Raw genomic sequence first — 20,543 nt, 5'->3', positions numbered from 1 at the left:
ATATATATATATATACATACATTTATTAGAATTTTTATATATTTAATATATTATTTATTTTTATTTTATGTACCTCTCTACATAAAATCTCTCTAATAGATATACATATAAGTACATTTTATTGTATATATTTATTTTTGTTGTTATATACATGCAGAGTTCATTTTTATTTTATCTTATATATTTAATATATTATTTATTTTCTACAGTATACACACATTATTATAATTATATATATATATATATATATATATATATATATATATATATATAATTTTTTTTTTTAAGAATATTTGTAATATCTACACATGTCAGTAAACCACCTAACATTATTGAATGTCATAGGGATCTCAGATGTTTCTCAACATTATGTATCATAACTTTCCCATTTCTGATTCTTGTCTCCAGGGAGGCTCTTTTTCGAGCCTGAGCCATCAGGTTTGGTGGTTGGAGTTTGTGTGGAGAACCTATATAAGATGTTCAGCGGCAGCTCTAGACCTGCTGTAGATGGTCTGAGTATCACCTTCTACGAGGGTCAGATCACTGCTTTCCTTGGCCACAACGGTGCAGGAAAAACCACTACCATGTATGTATCCAAAACTCAGTGAAATGGATCTTTGTTTGTCTATGGAAATGTTATACATATAAGTTTTCTCCTCTCTCCCACAGGTCTATTCTCACTGGCATGTTCCCTCCCACCTCTGGCACAGCGTTTATTTATGGGAAAGACATCCGAACTGATATGGATGCCATTCGTAAATCTCTGGGAATGTGCCCCCAACATAACATCATCTTTCACCAGTTTGTAAACCCCTCATGTGGTTCACTTTGTTGATTCACCTGCTAAAATAATATCTGTCAGAATGCTGATTTGTTTTGATCTCCCTTTCTTCTGCAGTATGACGGTAGCAGAGCACATCTTGTTTTACTCTCTGCTGAAGGGTCGGCCATTACCTGAGGCCCAGCTAGAGGTGGAAAATATGCTGGAAGATCTTGGTCTCCCTCACAAGAGGAACGAGGAGGCACAAAACCTGTCAGGTTAGATCATAAATACCTCTTTAATAATCCTTTTCTGTGCAGGCCAAACTCAATTCTGTTTATTCTGCCAAACGTTTCAGTAAAAAGACTGGATTAAAAAATGACAGAGATTTGTGAGAAATGACAAGAGGATGTTATCTACTTATGTAGGTGGTATGCAGAGGAAGCTTTCCGTTGCCATGGCTTTTGTTGGAGGTGCTAAAGTGGTGTTTCTGGATGAACCCACATCAGGAGTGGATCCGTATTCCAGACGCTCCATCTGGGACCTTCTGCTGAAATACCGCGCTGGTACACATTCCTGGGAAATGTCTATCAAAGAGGATAATTCATATTCCTCCACTACCAAATCATACATCCATCAATTTTTTTATATTTAGTACTTTTCTTATATATATATATATATATATATATATATATATATATATATATATTAATATACGTGCATATATCTGTCTAAAAATTTGGATTTTATTATTTTATGTAATTGATTTATTTTTAAATAATTTTATTTTATATATTTTATGTACATCCATATACAGCATGTCTAATAAATTGTATTTTATTATATGTATTTAGAATATTCTATTTATTTATTTGTTTTTATTTTACATATTTATATATTTTTATTTTATATATTTTATATCCATCCACATATCTGTGTAATACATTTATTTATTTATTTCATAATTTTGTTTTTATATATTTTATATCTGTCTATCCATCCATCCATCCAGTATCTGTTTATTAAACTGACTTTTTAAAATGTAATATATTTAATGAATTTTTATAAATATTTTATATAAATATGTTAGACATTAGTTATTAAAAAAATAGATATTTTAGATAATCCATTTATGTATTTTATATATTTAGTATGTTCTTTTGGTTTTGTATTTTATTTTATTTTATATATTAAATATTTTATATATTTATTTATTATATTTCCATCCATCCATTTCTGCTCTAAGTAGAGTTGTAAAAGTATGTGTGTGTTATTCAGGTCGTACAGTGATCTTGTCCACACACCACATGGATGAAGCTGACCTGCTGAGTGACCGTGTGGCCATCATCTCTCAGGGTCGTCTGTACTGCTGTGGCTCTCCTCTCTTCCTGAAGAGCTGCCTGGGTGCTGGTTTCTACCTCACTCTGGTGCGGCGCATTAAAGAGCAGCCGTCCCATGTCAGAAATGAGGTGAGACTTTAACTGTCTATTAAAAAGAGTACATAAAGCAGCTAGACTCATAAGGTTGCTCTGGTTCTTGTAGGCTCAGTGTGACTGTACTGAGGACTGCTCCTGTAAGTGCTCACTCTGTACCAAATTTAAAGAGAGCACTGAAGAGCAGCCCAGAGTTACAGAAAGACAGATGGAAGGTAAAAAGTTCATATAGCATGTTTATATTAGATCAGTGTAATCAAGTTGCAAATATCATAATTTAGGATGTATCCCACTCTTTCAGGGGACGTTGACAGCATCACGGCCCTCATTCACCATCACGTTCCGGAGGCCAGTCTTATAGAGGTCATAGGGCAGGAGCTGACCTTTCTATTGCCCAGCCGGGGCTTCAAGCATCGTTCTTACGCCAGCCTGTTCAGAGAGCTGGAAGAGACACTGGCAGACATGGGGCTGAGCAGTTTTGGAGTGTCAGACACTTCACTGGAGGAGGTCACTATTTTTTTTTATTTAATTTTATTTTGCAGTAAGGGATCAACATTTTACAAAGCACCATCATCTTGCTTTTGTACATGTAAAATTCAAGCTTTGCCTCTTTTGTGTCCTGTAGATATTTCTGAAAGTCACAGCTGATGGAGGTGCTGCTCACATCAACCCTACGTCTGGTAAGATTTCAGTCTACTATTTGTCATTCAATCTCAGACGTACAGATTTTATGTATATGTGTCAGTTTACGGTGCTTGTGAGTGTTGTATGTTGTGATTGTGATGCCTGTTTTTGTGGTTGAACCCCTTAGATATCAGAGTTCTGCAACAGAAATCTCTTGTGAGTCTCTATAGAGAGAACACAGTCAAAGTGAATATAGAAGAAGGTGATGATCAACTTAGTCTGTCAGGCTTATAATGCTTCATCCCAGCCAAAGCTGCCTGCTAAAACAGTTTTTTAGAGGACTCAAGGACACAACAAAGAGATATTCCCGAAACATACCACTAGACAATAAATAGTGCTAAATGCTAAATAGTGCATATGGTGCTGGTTAACTGGTTAACCCTTTGATGCATGAAGTTATACACACACACACACACACACACACACAATAAATTAAACATATATGACAAAATCATCTGTTGGACAGATGTGTAACTCAAATTACATCTTTTACGAAAAGAAAAAAACGACTGGGAAATATTATAGTTATTTAAAAATAATTTGTGATTATAAATATTAATGCATCAGAAGGTTAAGCTTGCTTTTTTTTTAATAGCTATAGCTGCAGTTATTTTTTTCACAACTAAAAATAGTCACTGAAAATTAGTTATAATGATATATTGCCCAAGACTAGTATGGTAAATCTTCAAAAAATACTTGGACTTTTTGAGATTCTGTATAAGCCAATAACAGTGACTGCTTGGCTGAATAATGGTAGTTAGCGCCCCTGTATTTTTTATTTTTTTGCATATTTTTGCATTTCATTTAAGTAAACAGTGTAAATAAATGTATTTTTTTTTTTCCAGTTATATTTTGTCTATATGCTACCATTAAATTGTACCAGCATTATACCTTAAAAGCCTCACTGTTCTCATTGGAAAACACAAACATTATAAAAATAATGAAAATAATTTAGTTCTAGATTTTGACTGTGTTTGATCCTGTGTGTAGATACAGACAGGTTGGTGTATGCTAACGGCCAAACAAACGCTGGAAGTTCAACCAGCAAAGATGGCAGAGGATCCCATCAGGTGAAGGGAATCTTTCTGGTCTTGAAACAGTTTTTTGCTCTTGTCATAAAGAGGTTTCATCACACCACACGTTCCAGCAAAGACTTCCTTGCCCAGGTCAGAATAACAGCATTGCTTTGGAAACTTGTTGCTGTGTCCATAGGATTTGGTTAAAAAATGACAGTTTTTATGATGCCCACTGGTATTCTCTTCCTCAGATTGTGTTGCCTGCTAGTTTTGTCCTCGTTTCTCTGATGTTCACGCTGATTGTTCCTCCGTTCGGCGAATACCCCAGCCTTACTCTAAGCCCATGGATGTACGGCCGACAGTTCACCTTCTTCAGGTACAGTACATTAACGCTGGAACAGAATTAGTTTATTTATTCACTGTATAGTTAAGCAAGCAGTTAAAACAGTCTTTTAAATGTCTTTTTCAGTAATGAACAGACACAAAGCCCAGATATGAGATATTTTGGTGAGGTTCTTCTAAACAGACCTGGATTTGGGACTCGCTGTATGGTGGATGAACCTCTTGTGTATGTGTACATGCATTCTAATGATATTAAAGAATATCCAAAGGTGTTTGTCCTGCTTACCATGTCCATTTTTGTATCCCACAGAGACTATCCATGTAATAACATAACCACAGAGTGGGAGATGCCCCTGGTGAACCCAGCGCTCATTGAGATGCTGGGTAACCCAGAATGGACGGACATCAGTCCGTCTCCCAGCTGCCAGTGCAGCACGCCCAACAAACTCACCATGTTACCTGTGTGTCCAGAAGGTGCTGGAGGTCTTCCTCCTCCCCAGGTTTGTCTCTCAGCTATAGATAAGACACTATAAAGTCTTAAAAATTATGTTTAGTGATGTTTTTTTATTAGTGATGTGATAGTTTCCTGCATTTCAGAGGATTCAGTCCACTGGTGATGTGTTGACGGATTTAACCGGCAGGAACATCTCGGATTATTTGGTGAAGACCTACACAAACTTAATACGGACAAGGTATTATGGCCCATTTGTGACTAATAATTCATTAACTTGGTCTTATGTTTCCAGGAATTCATCTTTATTTATTTATTTATTTATTTTTTGTTGTACAGTTTGAAGAGCAAGTACTGGGTGAATGAACAGAGGTATACAACGACTCCACCTTGTGGAAACTTAGAGAACACATACATGCATTCTGTGATCTAAGTATGTGGAAGAATGACGGTCTCTTTTCTTCAGGTATGGTGGCATTTCTGTTGGAGGACTACTTCCTGTTCTTGATGTGGATCCTAAAACCATCCAGAATGCAGCTGCTCAGTTAGGACGTCTGCTTAACGTCACAGGGGTAACTGTTCTGGTTGTTTTCATTGTGAACTGATGTAATCAAAGCAAAGTAATGAATAAAAATTACTTTTAGTTTTTATAATATAATTAATTAAAAAAATTGTGATCATTTACAGGGCAGATACTCAAAACTTACTCTGCAGGAGTTTGGGACTTTCTTGAGATATATGGAAACTGAAAACAATGTCAAGGTAAGATTTCTTCTTTTAGCTTCACTTCCTGTCACAGTTTACTGAGCTCGGCTCATCCCATTCAAGATAAAAAACCCATTTATTATCTCCTCTAGGTGTGGTTCAATAACAAAGGCTGGCACGCTATGGTGGCCTTCATGAACGTGGCGAATAACGCCATCCTTCGAGCAAACCTGCCTCCTGGAGCTGATTTAAATGAGTACGGCATCACAGCCATCAATCATCCACTAAACCTGACCAAGGAACAGCTGTCGGAGGTCACAGTGTGAGTGTAATGCTGACAGTACTTCACACAGGTGTTTTACTTGCAAATCAGTCTCAGTAGAGCATTTTATGCATGCAAAAAGTTTTTATGTAAGTGTTCTTCTCTTTGTGTAAGTATTGTTTACTTATACATTCTTTCAGACTGACCACTTCAGTGGATGCCGTGGTAGCTATCTGTGTGATTTTTGCCATGTCCTTCGTACCGGCCAGTTTTGTGCTGTATCTGATCCAGGAGAGAGTGACGCAGGCCAAACACCTGCAGTTTGTGAGTGGGGTCAGTCCTCTGGTGTACTGGATTGCTAACTTCTTCTGGGACATGGTTAGTATAAAGACTCTACAACCAACCATAACACTGTCACTGACCTTATAAAAAAAAAAAAAAAAAAAAAGTAAACTTAAATTAAATTATTAAAGCTTTGTTTAGCAATGCAATTCTATATTTGCTAGAAATAATTCACATTTTTCATTAAATGTTATGTTCTGTACCATTTCTTTTGTTCATTGAATTACGTTTTTAATAAAAAAAAAATGTAATTAAAAAAAATAACTGGCCCCACAACAACAAAAAATATTTTACTTTTTACAATGATTTTATATATATATATGATAAATAATTATATATATGTATATATATATAAATTCCTTAGTAAACATTATGTTCTTTATCTTCATTTTACTATTTAATACTTTTTTTCATTAAATTAAGTTATTTAAATTATTGTTTTCTTATCAAAAAGAAAATATGCAACAAGCTGGAAATTATACTGCTATAAATGCAATGTCATAAATTTATAAATACACTTTACCAAAAATACTATGCAAAACATTTATTGATTGGTTTATAGTTTTCTTGCTTATGCTTTCAGTCTATCACAAATCATTTTTGCAATTAAAAAAAAAAAAATCTCTGTTAGCCAGCTAGAAAAGATTTTCTTGGTGATAAATCGGCACAATTTGCAACTACATCCATATTGTTGAGCCCTGGTCTGGATAAATAATAATCATAAATTAAATGCTTATAAAGCAGAAGCATGTTGTTTTGACCAGTAAGTGCATTTATAGTGCCTAATAAATATGTAAGTGTATTTATTCCATAGCATTGTCTTATGTTCCTTGAAATGGTCTTATAATTCAGTTTTTCTGTTGTCCTGTCTTTTCAGATAAACTATGCTGTCAGCGCAGCGATGGTTGTGGGGATTTTTATTGCATTTGACAAAAAATGCTACACCTCGCCTGGCAACTTGCAAGCCCTGATAGCTCTGCTGATGCTTTATGGGTAATGGAAAACTATATGTCATCTTTCATTGATCCTTTTACATTTCTTTTAGCAGAACAGCATTTCTAGGTCTGTCTTATTAGATATGTGGGTCACAATCCAAAAGTACTCTATGTAAAAAGGGTCACCCTCAGTAGCTTTAACAGTACATACTGTCCTGAGAGATGAAGGGTAGTAAGTAGACCCCACTGAAAGGTTTGAAGGGTGATTTGTCAGTGTCTTATTCACGCTGCCATTTCCCAGAGTAGATACTTGGCCCTCGATCACATCAGCAGTACAATCGAGAGCCAAATGTCTCTCAGTCTCTCCTCAGCTCAGTGAGTCTTCTAGTGTGAATCCAAACCAGACACTCCAGCACAAACCCCTTATTCTGAAGATAAAAGTCTTTTTGTTTCTGATAAGAAAGCATATCTTGACAGAATCAGAATTATTCATGCATTCAAAGAAAGAAATGGAAAATGTATCTGAAGATAAAAATGCAGTCTCTATAAATCTGACCTGTATGAATATTTTAAAATATCCTAATCTGCCTTTTTCCTATGAAATAGTTGGTCAGTGACTCCCATGATGTATCCGATGTCATATGTATTTAACGTGCCCAGCACAGCGTACGTCTCTCTGTCCTGCATCAACCTCTTCATTGGCATCAACAGCAGTGCCATCACATTTATATTAGACCTGTTTGACAGTACAGAGGTAAAACATCCTAGCCTTGACTTTACTGTAGTGCAAATTTTCCCCAGTTTCCACTAATATCATCATTAGAATTTCAATCATGTTCTAAAATGCACTAGTCGTTCAGGCCAAAAGTTCAAGTGTAAAGCTGACATTTCATCCTCCATCTGTCTCTATTTTTGTAGGCTCTGTATAAGTGTAACCAGGTGCTGAAGAAAGCTCTACTTGTCTTTCCTCACTTCTGTTTGGGCCGCGGGCTCATTGACATGGCGATGAACCGGGCCGTGATGGACGTGTATGCACGCTTTGGTGAGTCCTGCTCCTGTCCCCACCTCACATTTCAATTGGTCGTATTGAAGCTGCCACAAGCAACCCTAGCCTGGCCCCTGGCAAGGTCCGGACCCAGTGATCTGGCCTCCATAAAAGTCACTGAGCTTTAATCTATATGTCAACATGATGGAAATATAACACCTTAGATTTATCAACCATGTCTTCATAGAAGATTCACATTGCATCTGATGGCAATTCAAAGCAGCATTTATTTTTGATAACCAAATGGATCAGACTCAGGCTCAAATTGATCTTCAAAACTGCTTAGCCTACAAGGACTAACTTGAGATGTCTCTTTAACTAACTAGAGACTTCTCTAAGATATTGGACGGGTGATAAAACTGACTTATATTTTAGAAGTAGTCCAAGCCATACTGTATTTACAGACTAGAAAAGTATGAACTTGACATCCACCCAGAACACTCTAGCAGCTGCATAGCAATGTCCTAGCAGCCAGCCAGAACACTCTAGCACCAACCCAAAATTCCCTAGGAACACCCTAGTAACCACCCAGAACATCCGAGAAACTGTTTGTCAGCACACTAGCAACCACCCAGAATATCATCGAAAACGCTTGGCAACACCCTGACAACATTCCAGAACACCATAGAAGAACTCTTGGCAACACCCTAATAACCACCCAGAATACCCTACCAACACCCTGGCAACTACCCAGAACACTCTAGCGGTGAAAAGCAACACACTAGCAACTATCCAGAACACTCTAGCGGTGAAAAGCAACACACTAGCAACTATCCAGAACACTCTAGCGGTGAAAAGCAACACACTAGCAACTATCCAGAACAGCAACTGCATAGCAGTGCCCAAGCAACCACTCAAAGCACAATAGAAACTGCTTGGCAACACACTAAAAACCACCCAGAATACCCTAACAACACCCTAGCAACCACCCAGAACACCCTAATAACCGCATAAGAACACAACTGCACATAACTGCAAAGCCGCATAGCGATATAATTTACACAATTTATAGTTGATTCTAAAGATGTAAATGTTGGTGAATTCTTGTGAGGTTCATGCACATCTAATGTGTGTCTCAGGTGAGGACTTCAGTTTGGATCCCTTCAGCTGGGACTTTGTGGGAAAGAATGTGACGTTCATGGCGATAGAGGGGTTTGTCTATTTCATCCTGAATGTTCTGATACAGTACCGATTCTTCCTGGATCACTGGTGAGAAGAAGTACATTCAGACGAGTCTTTCCAGTGGAAATGTTGCGTCTCCATGTACATATATGCTGTCTCTTTCTACAGGATGTCAGATTTTAAAAGCCGCCAATAACTGATGAAGATTTGGATGTGGCCAAAGAGAGAGAGAAAGTTTACAAAGGAGGAAGCTCTAGTGACATCCTCCAGATAAAAGACCTATCAAAGGCAAGTCCATTTTATACTGGTGCATGGTGGGTAATGTTTCACACAATAGAGATCATGAGTGTGTAATTATCTCTCTAGACGTATACTGGAACGATTAGGCCAGCAGTGGACAGGATATGTGTAGGAGTGTCACCAGGAGAGGTATCAATACATTTGACATTTGAGACATTTGGTTGTGTTAAGATCACCATGAGCTTTGCATAAACTTTTTTTTCCCCCCACAGTGCTTTGGACTTCTGGGTGTGAATGGTGCTGGGAAAACTACCACATTCAAAATGCTGACAGGAGACATAGATGTCACTTCAGGGGAAGCGGTTGTGACTGGTTACAGGTTTGTTTTGCTAACACAACACTGCAATGGCTATGATACATCTTTAGTGAAGATTCTCCCCTCAAAGGGTGTTTGCTATCTTTGTAGTTTGCACAGATAGCAGTGCTAGCTACTAAGTTAGCTATGTGGCTAACAACATAAAAATATTTTAAAACATTTCTCGGTTTGGTTAAACCTATGGTTCAACCAGCAGAGTACAACAGTTGGCCTTGGTTCTGGAAGTATTTTTCCATTAATTTTTTTCGAAAAGGTCTTTGTTTAAAAGTTATAAGCTATGAACCAACTAACCAGCAACAAGGCGAATCACAACATTAAAAAGTTTGATTTCCAGCAAAAAACACTTGAAAATCAGACAAAGTAGTTTGACAGTGTAGAAAAACTGAGTCTGAGAGATTCATGGGAGTGGGTGGTGATACAGAGGTTCTTTGGTGCGATTTGATTCAATGATTGGTGTAGCTTTCTCAGCAGAATCATGAGTAATGTAGTTTTCATAACTGCGTAGCAATACCCTAACCACCCATAACTCCCTACACAGCAACACCCGAGCAACACCAATTTTTATGAAAATTCTTAGGAAACCATTGTTATTTTTACTATTTTGTTTGGTGCTTCTAGTGATGTGGCAAATTACGCACTTTACACACTAATTTTAATTTCAACTCATTTTGATTTTGTCATTAACTTGGTTGATTTCTTGTGATGCTCCAGCATTCTTACCAACATTCTGGATGTGCACCAGAACATGGGCTACTGCCCTCAATTTGATGCCATAGATGATCTTCTAACAGGAAGAGAACATTTGCACTTATACGCTAGGCTCAGAGGAGTCCCGGAATCCGAGATCAGCAGAGTGAGACCATATTCCACTTTCTTATCTCTTCTTATTTCTCTCTCTCTGAGGATTTCTGACAGAGACCTCTATCTCTCGTTGATGCAGGTGGCTGAATGGGGAATTCAGAAACTGGGTTTATTTGAATATGCAGGCTGCACTGCCGGCACATACAGTGGCGGAAACAAGCGGAAACTCTCAACAGCTATTGCAATGATTGGCTGTCCAGCACTTCTGCTCCTGGTAAGAGATTTTCTGTGCGATTTATCTCAGAATAAGATAAGGATTGTTACAAGTATGTTTTTTTCCCCCTGTGCCAGGATGAGCCAACCACAGGAATGGATCCTCACTCTCGGAGGTTCCTCTGGAACTCCATCATGAGTGTGATTCAGGGAGGCAGGGCAGTGGTCCTTACATCACACAGGCAAGAACTACGAATATATATATATATATATATATATATATATATATATATATATATATATATATATATACAGTATAATTATGATTAACTTTTTTATTATTATTATGGTGTAGAGCCACCACAACTGCGCGATGTAAACTAGGAATTGCAGATTGCAAATTGTTAGAAATGGTAAAATCAAAATTGTGAGATAAATGTCCAAATTGTGAGAAAGTCACAATGACCATTTTTTTCCTGTAGCTGAAACAGGCTTCCATATTAACCTACAATTTAAACTTAGGTGATTTTTGGGTATGGGATCAAATGAGCCAATAATATCATAGCCTACTTTTTACAATCCTATCAAATCGAGCTAAGGTCCCACCTACATAATTTCAAGTTTAGTATTATGTTTCATTTGAAAATACAACACAAAACTTAATTTATTTTTTGTGAGAATTTCATGCTGTTTTATATATTAAAAAAGATCTATAGATAGATAGATAGATAGATATCTTTAAGGGAGTATAATAAATAGCCTTTTTTTTTTTTTTTTTAAATCCACAGCATGGAGGAATGTGAAGCTCTCTGCACACGACTGGCCATCATGGTGAATGGAACATTGAAGTGTCTTGGCACAACCCAGCACCTCAAATACAAGTAAAATCACAAATTGTCACCTTATGTTTACATAAAAATTTGAGTTGTACACATTTTCCACGGGTCCAAAATCTTTTGTATTTGCATATCTATTCTCTGATCATCACTTATAATTTTTTCCCCGCAGATTTGGTGATGGATATGTGGTCACCATGAAAATCACAGCAGCCAAAGCAGGCACAGTACCAGATCTGAACCCAGCCGAAGCATTTATGGAGAGCACATTTCCAGGCTGCATTCAGAGAGAGAAACACTATAATACTCTACAGTACGAGATTGCTTCTTCCTCCCTGGCCAAAATCTTCCAGCTAGTCTTGGCCAACAAGGAAATGCTGAATATCGAAGATTACTCAGTGTCCCAGACAACACTTGACCAGGTATTTCATATAGACCCTTTTGGCCTAGATCAACCTGTACCATTTAGATTTTTTAAATATTTGTCAGTATCTCCTTATGCGATACATTTAAGCTTGGAAAATGTATGACTTCCTTTATATAGTCCAAAACAGCAGTATTTTTTGATGGCGCTCTCCTCCTTCTGAGATAGGATATCCGAAACTAGACAAGCTCAGAATAGAGGAGTCCAGCTCAGGGTCAGATTGCCACAATCATCCATCTATCTTATGACCACCACCATTTCTTTCCAAGCCCGCATGTGACAAATGCACTGGAACGAGGGCATTTTGGCTCTTTATGTAGTCTCGCTCTCTTTGTTTCACTCCCTGCAGGTGTTTGTGAATTTCGCAAAGCAGCAATCCGGAGAAGATGATGCCATTGTGCTGCACCCAAGGGCAGCTGGTGCCCGGCGGGACATGAGAGTCTTTCCAGTGAAAACGAAAGCTTGAAATCTTCACTGAAGAGGGTCATCTGGCAGGGTGCTCAAAAGAGTCATAAAGAAGAGGAGATTTTTTTTTTCTTTACAAAACACTCAGTTTGAGACTTCTGAGCGTTTACGCAGTAACAGCTTTGCACACCTCCTTTGCTTGGCCTTTTTTTTATAGAAATGCAACCAAACCACAACAAAATACAGACGAACTGGACCGAGTTAATCTTATGAATACTGTAGCACTTTATTACGTCAATATCACTTTTTTTTTTAACAAAGAATTTTGTTTCAAAAACAAATCAAATGATGCAATAGATTTTATTGCTAAGGCTATTGAAATGCATATTGCATTGTGATGCATTGCAAGTCACAGCTTTAATAATTCTTGCCAAGTTAGAAAAGTGTAGCAAACAAATGTTGTAATTAACCAAATGTTGAATGTTCAGTTTTGTAATTTGTTGACTAAAAATGGCTTGTAGCAAGGAATTGTACAAAGTTAATTTTTGTTCTTTCTTTATTTCGTTCTTGTAAGAATAATACTATTAAAAATGTTAATACTGTCCACCTTGTCAAGAATGAATACAATAATATTACCATCATCAATACAGTCTAGAAATATATATTAAATGGTATCACTTTTATAAATTATTTTTATTTGACCCTAAAAGTTTTTTTCATGCTGCAGTAGTTAGATTACAGAGGTAGAATACTGTATTTTGCACATGGAAATTGTGGAAATGATTTAACCAACAGAAATATGTTGTGCCAACACAAATTCCTACAAATCTGCCTATTTAAATTCCCACGTGGCATACCATTGTAAATACAACAATGTTAGACATCATCTTGCATGATAACCGTCAGATATTGTTGAAAAGTGGATTTAACGTCATAATCGTTCCCAGAGGGTGTCATAAATCAGCCTCATTTACATGCAGCTGCTCAGATTTGTCCTAGTTCTCTCAGCTGAAATCATAATATCTTTGGATCTTGACCTGATATTGGTTTATATGAATGTCAGAGGATGAAAGGGATGATTGACATGCGGAGATTTGGGTAGTCCTTAAACTCCCGGGTGTAAATTTTGTGTTTTCCTTTGGCCCAGATGGTCATTTGAACGAAACCTACAAATGTGAATAGAGCCACTGCAAAAAAAAAAAAAAGACATTGAATTTTTTTCTATATTAATAAATATTTTTTATTAATATTTTAACAAAATACCAATAGCAGAAAAATGTCAGTAAAAATTTAAATGAACAACTTTAATATATTCATATATTAAGATATTTTAAATAAAATATATTTTTGTAGCTCAGTATATATGCATCATATATCAAATCACAAAGTTCGATGGCAGTTGCTCACCTGGCACGCACTGGGTCATGATGGACAGGCCCACCCAAGCACCCACCTGATGAAAATTAAGCAAAGAGCTGATGAACAGTCAGAGGTAGTAGAAAACATTATATATTTGATTATGACAATGGTGCTGTTACCTCATATGTGTAGTTGGGACATGATACAAAGTAAAAGAGCCACGTAAAAGGGTTTTTAGATGGATGTGGGAATCTCCGACATTTTGGACCTTTAAACAACAACAAAAAATTGGGTCATACACAAGTATCCTGATCTGTTATGCCATAGAAATTTGACATAATACACCCACCTTCGCATTTTAAACTGTTCAGTGACCAATGGATGGAAAAATTTCCTGCCTCACATAACTGGAATACAAACAATATACATCATGTTTGTTAATTTATCTTTAATGCAGAATGTGGTCCATACATGATAGGTTGCATTAGATTTTTAAAGTGTTACGAGAGGTTTGGACACCTATGTTGTATGTTTATTAAACCAGAAACATCACATACCACAAAGATAATTAGTGCGTAGTTGACCTGTGTATCTCCATATGCTGTAAAACATAAAAACAAGTTTAACGTATCAAATTAACATGATTATTATACATGTTTGTCTCTGCTAGTACTCACATGGTGGTGTGTAGAGAGGATGGTTAATGTAGTATGCTAGCCAAGCTGCAAAACCCCAATAATAAGCACAATTCTGTGAATTCAAAGAATTAGCTTCAGCTTTGAGGACACACTTGTAGTTTTCCTAATCATAACAGTATTGTTCAGTTTGTCAAATTGCTCAGAAAATAACTGAACTGTATTAAATGACTGTTTTAATATCTTTCTGAAGCAGACAAATTACTTCTCAGGCTAATTTTCATTTGATACAGTAGCAAACCATACCAGTGTGACCAAACACTCACCCTTATAATGGCTCCGAGAGGCATCGTGCCATTAGAAAATCGATGCACAAAGATTGTTTCAAATAGCCTCTTTATATAGTGGAAAGAGTGACAAGCACAAGCCAAACTGAAGCGAAAATAAAAACTGTTATTTACTCATTCTCAAGTTATTTGAAATCCATATGACCTTATTTCTTCATTGGAGCACAAAAGGTCATTTTTTTGAAGAACGTACTTGACCACATGATGAGAGCTGGAGGTGAAGGTGTATTTGTGGTTATAGATGTACGGGACGCGGACATAGAAGAGGAGATATATCAGAAGGGGACCAATGTATTCCGCTAGAAAAACCTGCAGAGCAGTGATGTTTTTAAAGATTGTATGTTTGATACTGTCAAGAGTTACATGTTGCAAATCACTCTTACCATCGTCCATCCCAGTCGTGGGCCAAGGTCTCTGAAATACAAGGTCGCTGAGGTCCCAACAGGCAGATTCTGTAGCACGTCATCATCTCTCAGTGCTTTTCCTTATAAAAACCGAAAACTCAAAACTAGATTTGTTACAGCTAGTGTTAAAGTTTTAGGTAAGTGTAGGTTTTGGTCCTGCTGCATCAAAGCAGCTCTTGGCAGATAACACTTATCTTGCTTTCTGAAACCTGAAAAATGCTGCCTTCAAAAGCGCTAGAGGTAGCAAGACATCAAGGTACATCTGAGAACATCCACAATGTTTGTGTAACATCCTGTCTACCACGTCTTCATCTGGTTAGTTTTTAAAAGCAGCATAGATGAATAATATTCCTCAGTTCAGTGTGTGGGTTTAGCAATTGGTGGAAATGGAGCAGATGAAAGATTTTTTATGATTCCATTTCTACCCAAGGAATAAACACGTCCTTTAATATTTTCTTGGTTATCTCTAAAGCAACAGACCTGAGAAAAGCAACAGGACTGATATTTTAGCTGTAACACTGAAACTGTCATGAAGCAATGGTAACAACATCTCTTTTTTACTGTATAGACATACATCTGAGTGTAACAGGTTATAAAAAAGAAAAAGATATATTTTGATTAAATATAAAATGTGTTCCTCATACTCACTGCGGGCTAGTCTCAGGGCTTGTCTAGCTGGATACCATTTGGGATCTTACAGTGAGAAAGAAAAAAAAAAAAAAACATACAAATATTATACAAATTATATATCAAATACCAAGCTCTACCACCTAATTGTCATAAAAAGAGGATAAATTAAACACTAAATTCAAGAATAATATAGATAAACATTATACTATAAAGTAATTTTACGTATGTTAAACATTAGCCTACATTTAGGCTATTAATACCTGGGGCCTCTTTCATAAAACAAGTTTACCAAATAAGCCAGGTTTATTTCAGTTAGTCTGACTTATTGTCAGTTGACTTGGATCAAAATAAGTCAGGCTAAATTAAATAAGCCTGGCTCATTTGGTAAACTTGTTTTATCCCCTTCAGACCTGATATTTTTCTGCTGAGCAAAAAAAAAAAAATGTTCCCAGTCGATTTTTACTCCCTTCCAGCATAGAAATAAAGGGGGGCAATTGTGGGCAATGTAACCCCAAGAAATCAGTTTTGCATTCAGTTATCACAGAACTTCCAAACGCATTGCTAACTTTTAACATTGTAAGCTAATAGGAGATCACACAATTACTAACAAATGGAAAATAACAAAAATACATCTGCTGGATATTCCCATATATTCTCTCATTTGCGATGAGCAGCCTTGAAGCAGTTTCTGTGTGGCACAAAGCAAAGGTGGATGTTGCATTTGTCACAGAATACATGTGTTTTCCCTGTGCAGCATGGCCTCTTGCATCTGGTGGCCTCTGTCTTCTCATCATAATTTGGCATGTGGTCAACCATATCATACTGCACTTCAGGTAGAGGCCTTGCATCCTGAACTCGTGGTCTGCGGTTGTGGTTCTTGAGACATACTGGGTCTTCCACGTTTTGCTGCCACTGGTTTATGGACACTCACCAGACACTGGGCCACATTCATCTTGAAATGGAGGAGATCCAGGGTGTCTTTTGTCTGAAGACTGGCCCTCTTGGCACCCAGCCTGTACTCTAACCAACTGTTGACTACAGCTAGATCAAAAGCATGTGTAATCATTCTCAGGGTCCACTTTCTTGACTATTAAATAAATCAGTTGTGAAGTCATAGTTTAGCTATGAAATGCTTATAGGTATTTTGTTTCTTTGCATGAACTAACTGAGTGCTGGCTAATATCTATTGACTCCTGATGTCCATGGGGATGGACATTAAACTTTGAAAAAATCCTATAACTTAATGAAATGAAATATTTTCAAAATAACTTGAAATATTAACACTTGAAATTGTTAAAATTATGCTGAGAGAAAATGTATTAGGCTAGCATGAACATAAATTAACTTTTTTTTTTTTATGAAAAAAAGGCACTTACCCCTCCTTCTCTTGAGCTTCGGAGCCATGCTTGTCTTGTCTGATGTCTGAAGCTCTCTCAGATCAAGTCAAAAGTAATTTCTCCATTGTGATTGGATAATCAGGAACCAATCAGTAATAAGCATTATCCAAACAATGAAATCAGAGAGATTTTTTATTGGTTTAGACCCAGAAATATGTAATGTCCATTCAAATGGACCCCAGGTCTGAAGGGGTTTTAAATAAGCCTGGCTCATTTGGTAAACTTGTTTTATGAAACAGGCCCCTGCTCAAACCATTGCGCGCGCTCTGGAATACTTGATGGTGATTGGTCAATCGCGGGATTTAGTAATCAGTCATTCCATAGCAACACAGTTTTATTAGTCAGCTCGTCCAGGTCAAAGCAACCAATCCAGGTACCCCGTTAAAAGTCCTTTCAGCCAATAGATTTGCTAAAACCGATTCAGGTTTCTCGTCGTCTCAATCCGCGAAAAGGCAACTGGCGCTATCATGTGTCTCAGGTATCGGTTTTACAGAAAATAACATTTTCACAAGCATTTTATTACTATAGTATTGTTACAGTGTTCATATTGAAGCTAGGCCGATTGTTTTGTAGATTTTAAATGGACTATTTTAGCAAAAGTAGGCTTATTTAATGTTCACGCGCTATTCCAAAAACAAATCATTATAAATAAATAAATCATTATCGCAAAATAAAACTCGACAGGCTGACCAGGACCCTGATGCGCAGCTGAGGAAAAGTTTGACCAAGATTTCATATTTGACTAGGTAAAATTACAATATCACAAAGCCATGTGGGATAAAACTTACATGACTTATGAAACAAACTCTTAATGTCACCTACGCTTGAATGGGGTTCAACCTGCATTAAAAACAAAATAAAACAATATACCATTAAGTTTTGGCTGAGTGCAGCAGTCACTGTCATTGATTGTTAGAGGTAAAATCTGCTTACCTTGTCAAGAAAACAGAGCTGCTCTTTGGTTTTTGAGTCCAGAATTTCGACCTGGAAGATTAGAGTCATAAATTCAGCTGAGTCAATGGCTGCACAGCACATACACTACGAAGCATACTTACTTTTTAATTCAATCAACATAAATCAAGTTAATTTAGTGAAGGCCTGGCCTCAGGATGAAGCTGCTCATCACTTCTCCCGGAATTTTCAGATGCATCACAAAACTCACAACTGAGGGATACAATCTTTAGCTGTTACATAGTTTCATATTAATAGGAAATAAGGAGAGTTTAGGAATAATTTGCAACATGTTTCCCCTTGAGTGATTGCAAAAGATGTGCTGTGAAGGGAATACCCAAAACAATTTCATTCTGACACAGTTTTCCAAGTGTATCCGAGAAGCCGATGAGCACCTAACAAGGGGGTTGCAGTCCAGGCACTGTTTATATCGATCAGAGCTTCAGAGCTTTTTTGACAGCTCTGTCCCTGTTTAGCTCATTGCAGTCACTTCATCAATCATCCCCCAAACAAACACTGAATCTCCATTATCGTCTGTTTCTGACCAGTCTGAGCTCCGAATTCCAAGGATACATCTGTTCGCAGGGATCTTTTTAATCTTAATTAAAAGGCGTCAGCGTTGATCTACAGAGTACACGCTGTGAGTTGACTCTGCTGCAATTTGCCTTGAAAGCACTACATACTGTGGAGCTCAGCAGAGCTGTCAACCTGAAACTGCTCTTATACTGGCTAGTGTAATAATCGTCTAATGGACACACAGGATTAGCCTAATGCTCAATTTAAAGAAAGAATCCCAGTGGAGTGGTTGAGGTTATTCTGCAGATGGAGATGTCTGGGATCATTACGTGCGCATGTTGCACCTGATGCTGATCCACTTGTCTTAATTCAACAGGGAGTTTTCTAAACTGTCACACTTTTATGGCAGATGTTTGTTGAAAAGGCATCTATGTTTTGCATAAATTATTATATAAATAATTTATATTTGTGTGTAATAAGCAATAATATTCTATATTAACAATAATCAAAATATAATCTATGAATAATATACAGATATGAATACACAAAAGTGACCCAAAACACATGTGACTCATTCATTGTCATACTCGTGTATAAAGAAGACCATGCAGTAAACTTGTCCTGTTTTCAATCAGGCAGAGTAATCAATAAAAGCACTCTCTGAGTGCTATTGACAGGACGTCCTGTCTCTGTTATTATACCCATCCCCCCAGTACTGTAAATACAGCAGTAATGATGAGGACTGTATCAGGCTTAAAACATAAACTGAATGCAGTGAATGATTGGTTTTGTTCGAGGCTTTTAAGTTCTTGTTTTCTTTGTTTACGTCTTGATGACAGAAAACAGTTTGGGACATTAGATTTGAATGTTTGATTTCTATATATTTAATTTTGAAGTTGTTTAATGTGTGTTAATCAATAGCACAGCAGTCTCTGGTGGTGTTACAGTAGGAAGTGGAAATGCCTGAGAGGGTTCATTAATCCTCCAGAGATGACAGGCCTGTCGGTTATGTGCTGAATTATATTTACTTGTTTATGTTCAGCAAGCGTAAAATTAAAGCAAACCGGCGTACAGGAAAATTTGCTCTTACAGTATGACACCCAACTGGAGGAACTGAGGACTGACGTGACAAATTTTCAGCAAAAAAAAAAAAAAAAAAAAATGCTGTGATTGCTTTTAATTACATTAACGTATAGTAACATAGTTAATCACTTTTACTGTAACTCATCTTTATGGTTAGACCATGGATTTGTGGAAATTCATATCTTGAATACACATAATCATATATATATAGCTTATTCTGACACAACTTTGTGGTTTAACATGTTGCCATTTTTAAAAAAAAAATTATATACAGTATGTGTGTGTGTGTATGTATATATATATATATATATATATATATATTTATACATAATTATATATACATATATTTTACAATGTGTATATATATTATTTAAAAAAAAGAAAACACTTCTAACACTTTTTAAAAAATTGACAACAGGTTAAAACACAAGTGTTTTTTTTTTTCAAATTTAGCCATGTTCTCCTCCCTAAAGTATAACTCAGTAAACACACACACACACACAATGAAGGATCTCCTCTTCTTTGCCTTTTCATTGTGAAGATGTGGCTTTTTAGTCTTTTGAAACAGAATCCATTGCCCTCGACACCCACTGTTTAAAATTGTGCAAAAGCATTTAATCTTGTAAATTAACTTGATGCCTTACCTCAAAAAATATTGTTCTGCTCATTCCGGGGCCCTCGTCTGACGTAAGGTCCCCCAGAGTTGGACAGGCTGCTCCGTCCTTTCCTGTGGTAATGCCAGTGTTAATTGTCCATTCCAACCCTCCTTCGTCACTCTCCATCTCCCCTCCCACACTCACCCCCTCCTTCTGCCCCCCCCTCCCAATCT

General features: G+C 36.9%; 2 protein-coding genes across 2 annotated transcripts in view; one reads left to right on the top strand and one right to left on the bottom strand.

Moving 5' to 3' along the window:
- abca4a (ATP-binding cassette, sub-family A (ABC1), member 4a) overlaps positions 1 to 12,747 on the top strand; it is a 34,244-nt gene extending 21,497 nt beyond the window's left edge. The window contains 32 exon segments of the mRNA XM_058764684.1: positions 409 to 586; positions 670 to 801; positions 899 to 1,038; positions 1,189 to 1,326; positions 2,039 to 2,229; positions 2,303 to 2,408; positions 2,495 to 2,700; positions 2,819 to 2,873; positions 3,868 to 4,043; positions 4,145 to 4,269; positions 4,363 to 4,461; positions 4,546 to 4,735; positions 4,833 to 4,927; positions 5,026 to 5,058; positions 5,153 to 5,258; positions 5,374 to 5,448; positions 5,544 to 5,713; positions 5,854 to 6,031; positions 6,873 to 6,988; positions 7,537 to 7,684; positions 7,849 to 7,972; positions 9,055 to 9,184; positions 9,266 to 9,279; positions 9,282 to 9,385; positions 9,464 to 9,526; positions 9,610 to 9,716; positions 10,425 to 10,566; positions 10,654 to 10,788; positions 10,866 to 10,969; positions 11,516 to 11,608; positions 11,736 to 11,985; positions 12,337 to 12,747. Of these exon segments, the coding sequence (XP_058620667.1) occupies positions 409 to 586; positions 670 to 801; positions 899 to 1,038; positions 1,189 to 1,326; positions 2,039 to 2,229; positions 2,303 to 2,408; positions 2,495 to 2,700; positions 2,819 to 2,873; positions 3,868 to 4,043; positions 4,145 to 4,269; positions 4,363 to 4,461; positions 4,546 to 4,735; positions 4,833 to 4,927; positions 5,026 to 5,058; positions 5,153 to 5,258; positions 5,374 to 5,448; positions 5,544 to 5,713; positions 5,854 to 6,031; positions 6,873 to 6,988; positions 7,537 to 7,684; positions 7,849 to 7,972; positions 9,055 to 9,184; positions 9,266 to 9,279; positions 9,282 to 9,385; positions 9,464 to 9,526; positions 9,610 to 9,716; positions 10,425 to 10,566; positions 10,654 to 10,788; positions 10,866 to 10,969; positions 11,516 to 11,608; positions 11,736 to 11,985; positions 12,337 to 12,453 (4,040 nt within the window). The 3' untranslated portion in view covers positions 12,454 to 12,747.
- A 200-nt stretch (positions 12,748 to 12,947) lies between these two features.
- On the bottom strand, positions 12,948 to 17,263 carry tecrl2a (trans-2,3-enoyl-CoA reductase-like 2a). The gene is made up of 11 exons (XM_058764691.1): positions 17,144 to 17,263; positions 15,786 to 15,830; positions 15,117 to 15,217; positions 14,927 to 15,042; positions 14,713 to 14,818; positions 14,429 to 14,501; positions 14,309 to 14,352; positions 14,101 to 14,158; positions 13,931 to 14,019; positions 13,800 to 13,845; positions 12,948 to 13,579 (listed from the first exon to the last, which is right to left on the bottom strand). The coding sequence occupies exons 1-11, from the start codon at positions 17,169 to 17,171 to the stop codon at positions 13,452 to 13,454; spliced, it is 834 nt and encodes a 277-aa protein (XP_058620674.1). The 5' UTR covers positions 17,172 to 17,263; the 3' UTR covers positions 12,948 to 13,451.
- Positions 17,264 to 20,543: the final 3,280 nt, after the last annotated feature.

The sequence above is a fragment of the Onychostoma macrolepis genome, chromosome 24 (genome assembly GCF_012432095.1).
Source record: "Onychostoma macrolepis isolate SWU-2019 chromosome 24, ASM1243209v1, whole genome shotgun sequence".
In the NCBI taxonomy this organism is placed as follows: Eukaryota; Metazoa; Chordata; class Actinopteri; order Cypriniformes; family Cyprinidae; genus Onychostoma; species Onychostoma macrolepis.
This window is presented reverse-complemented; position numbering and strand designations above follow the sequence as displayed.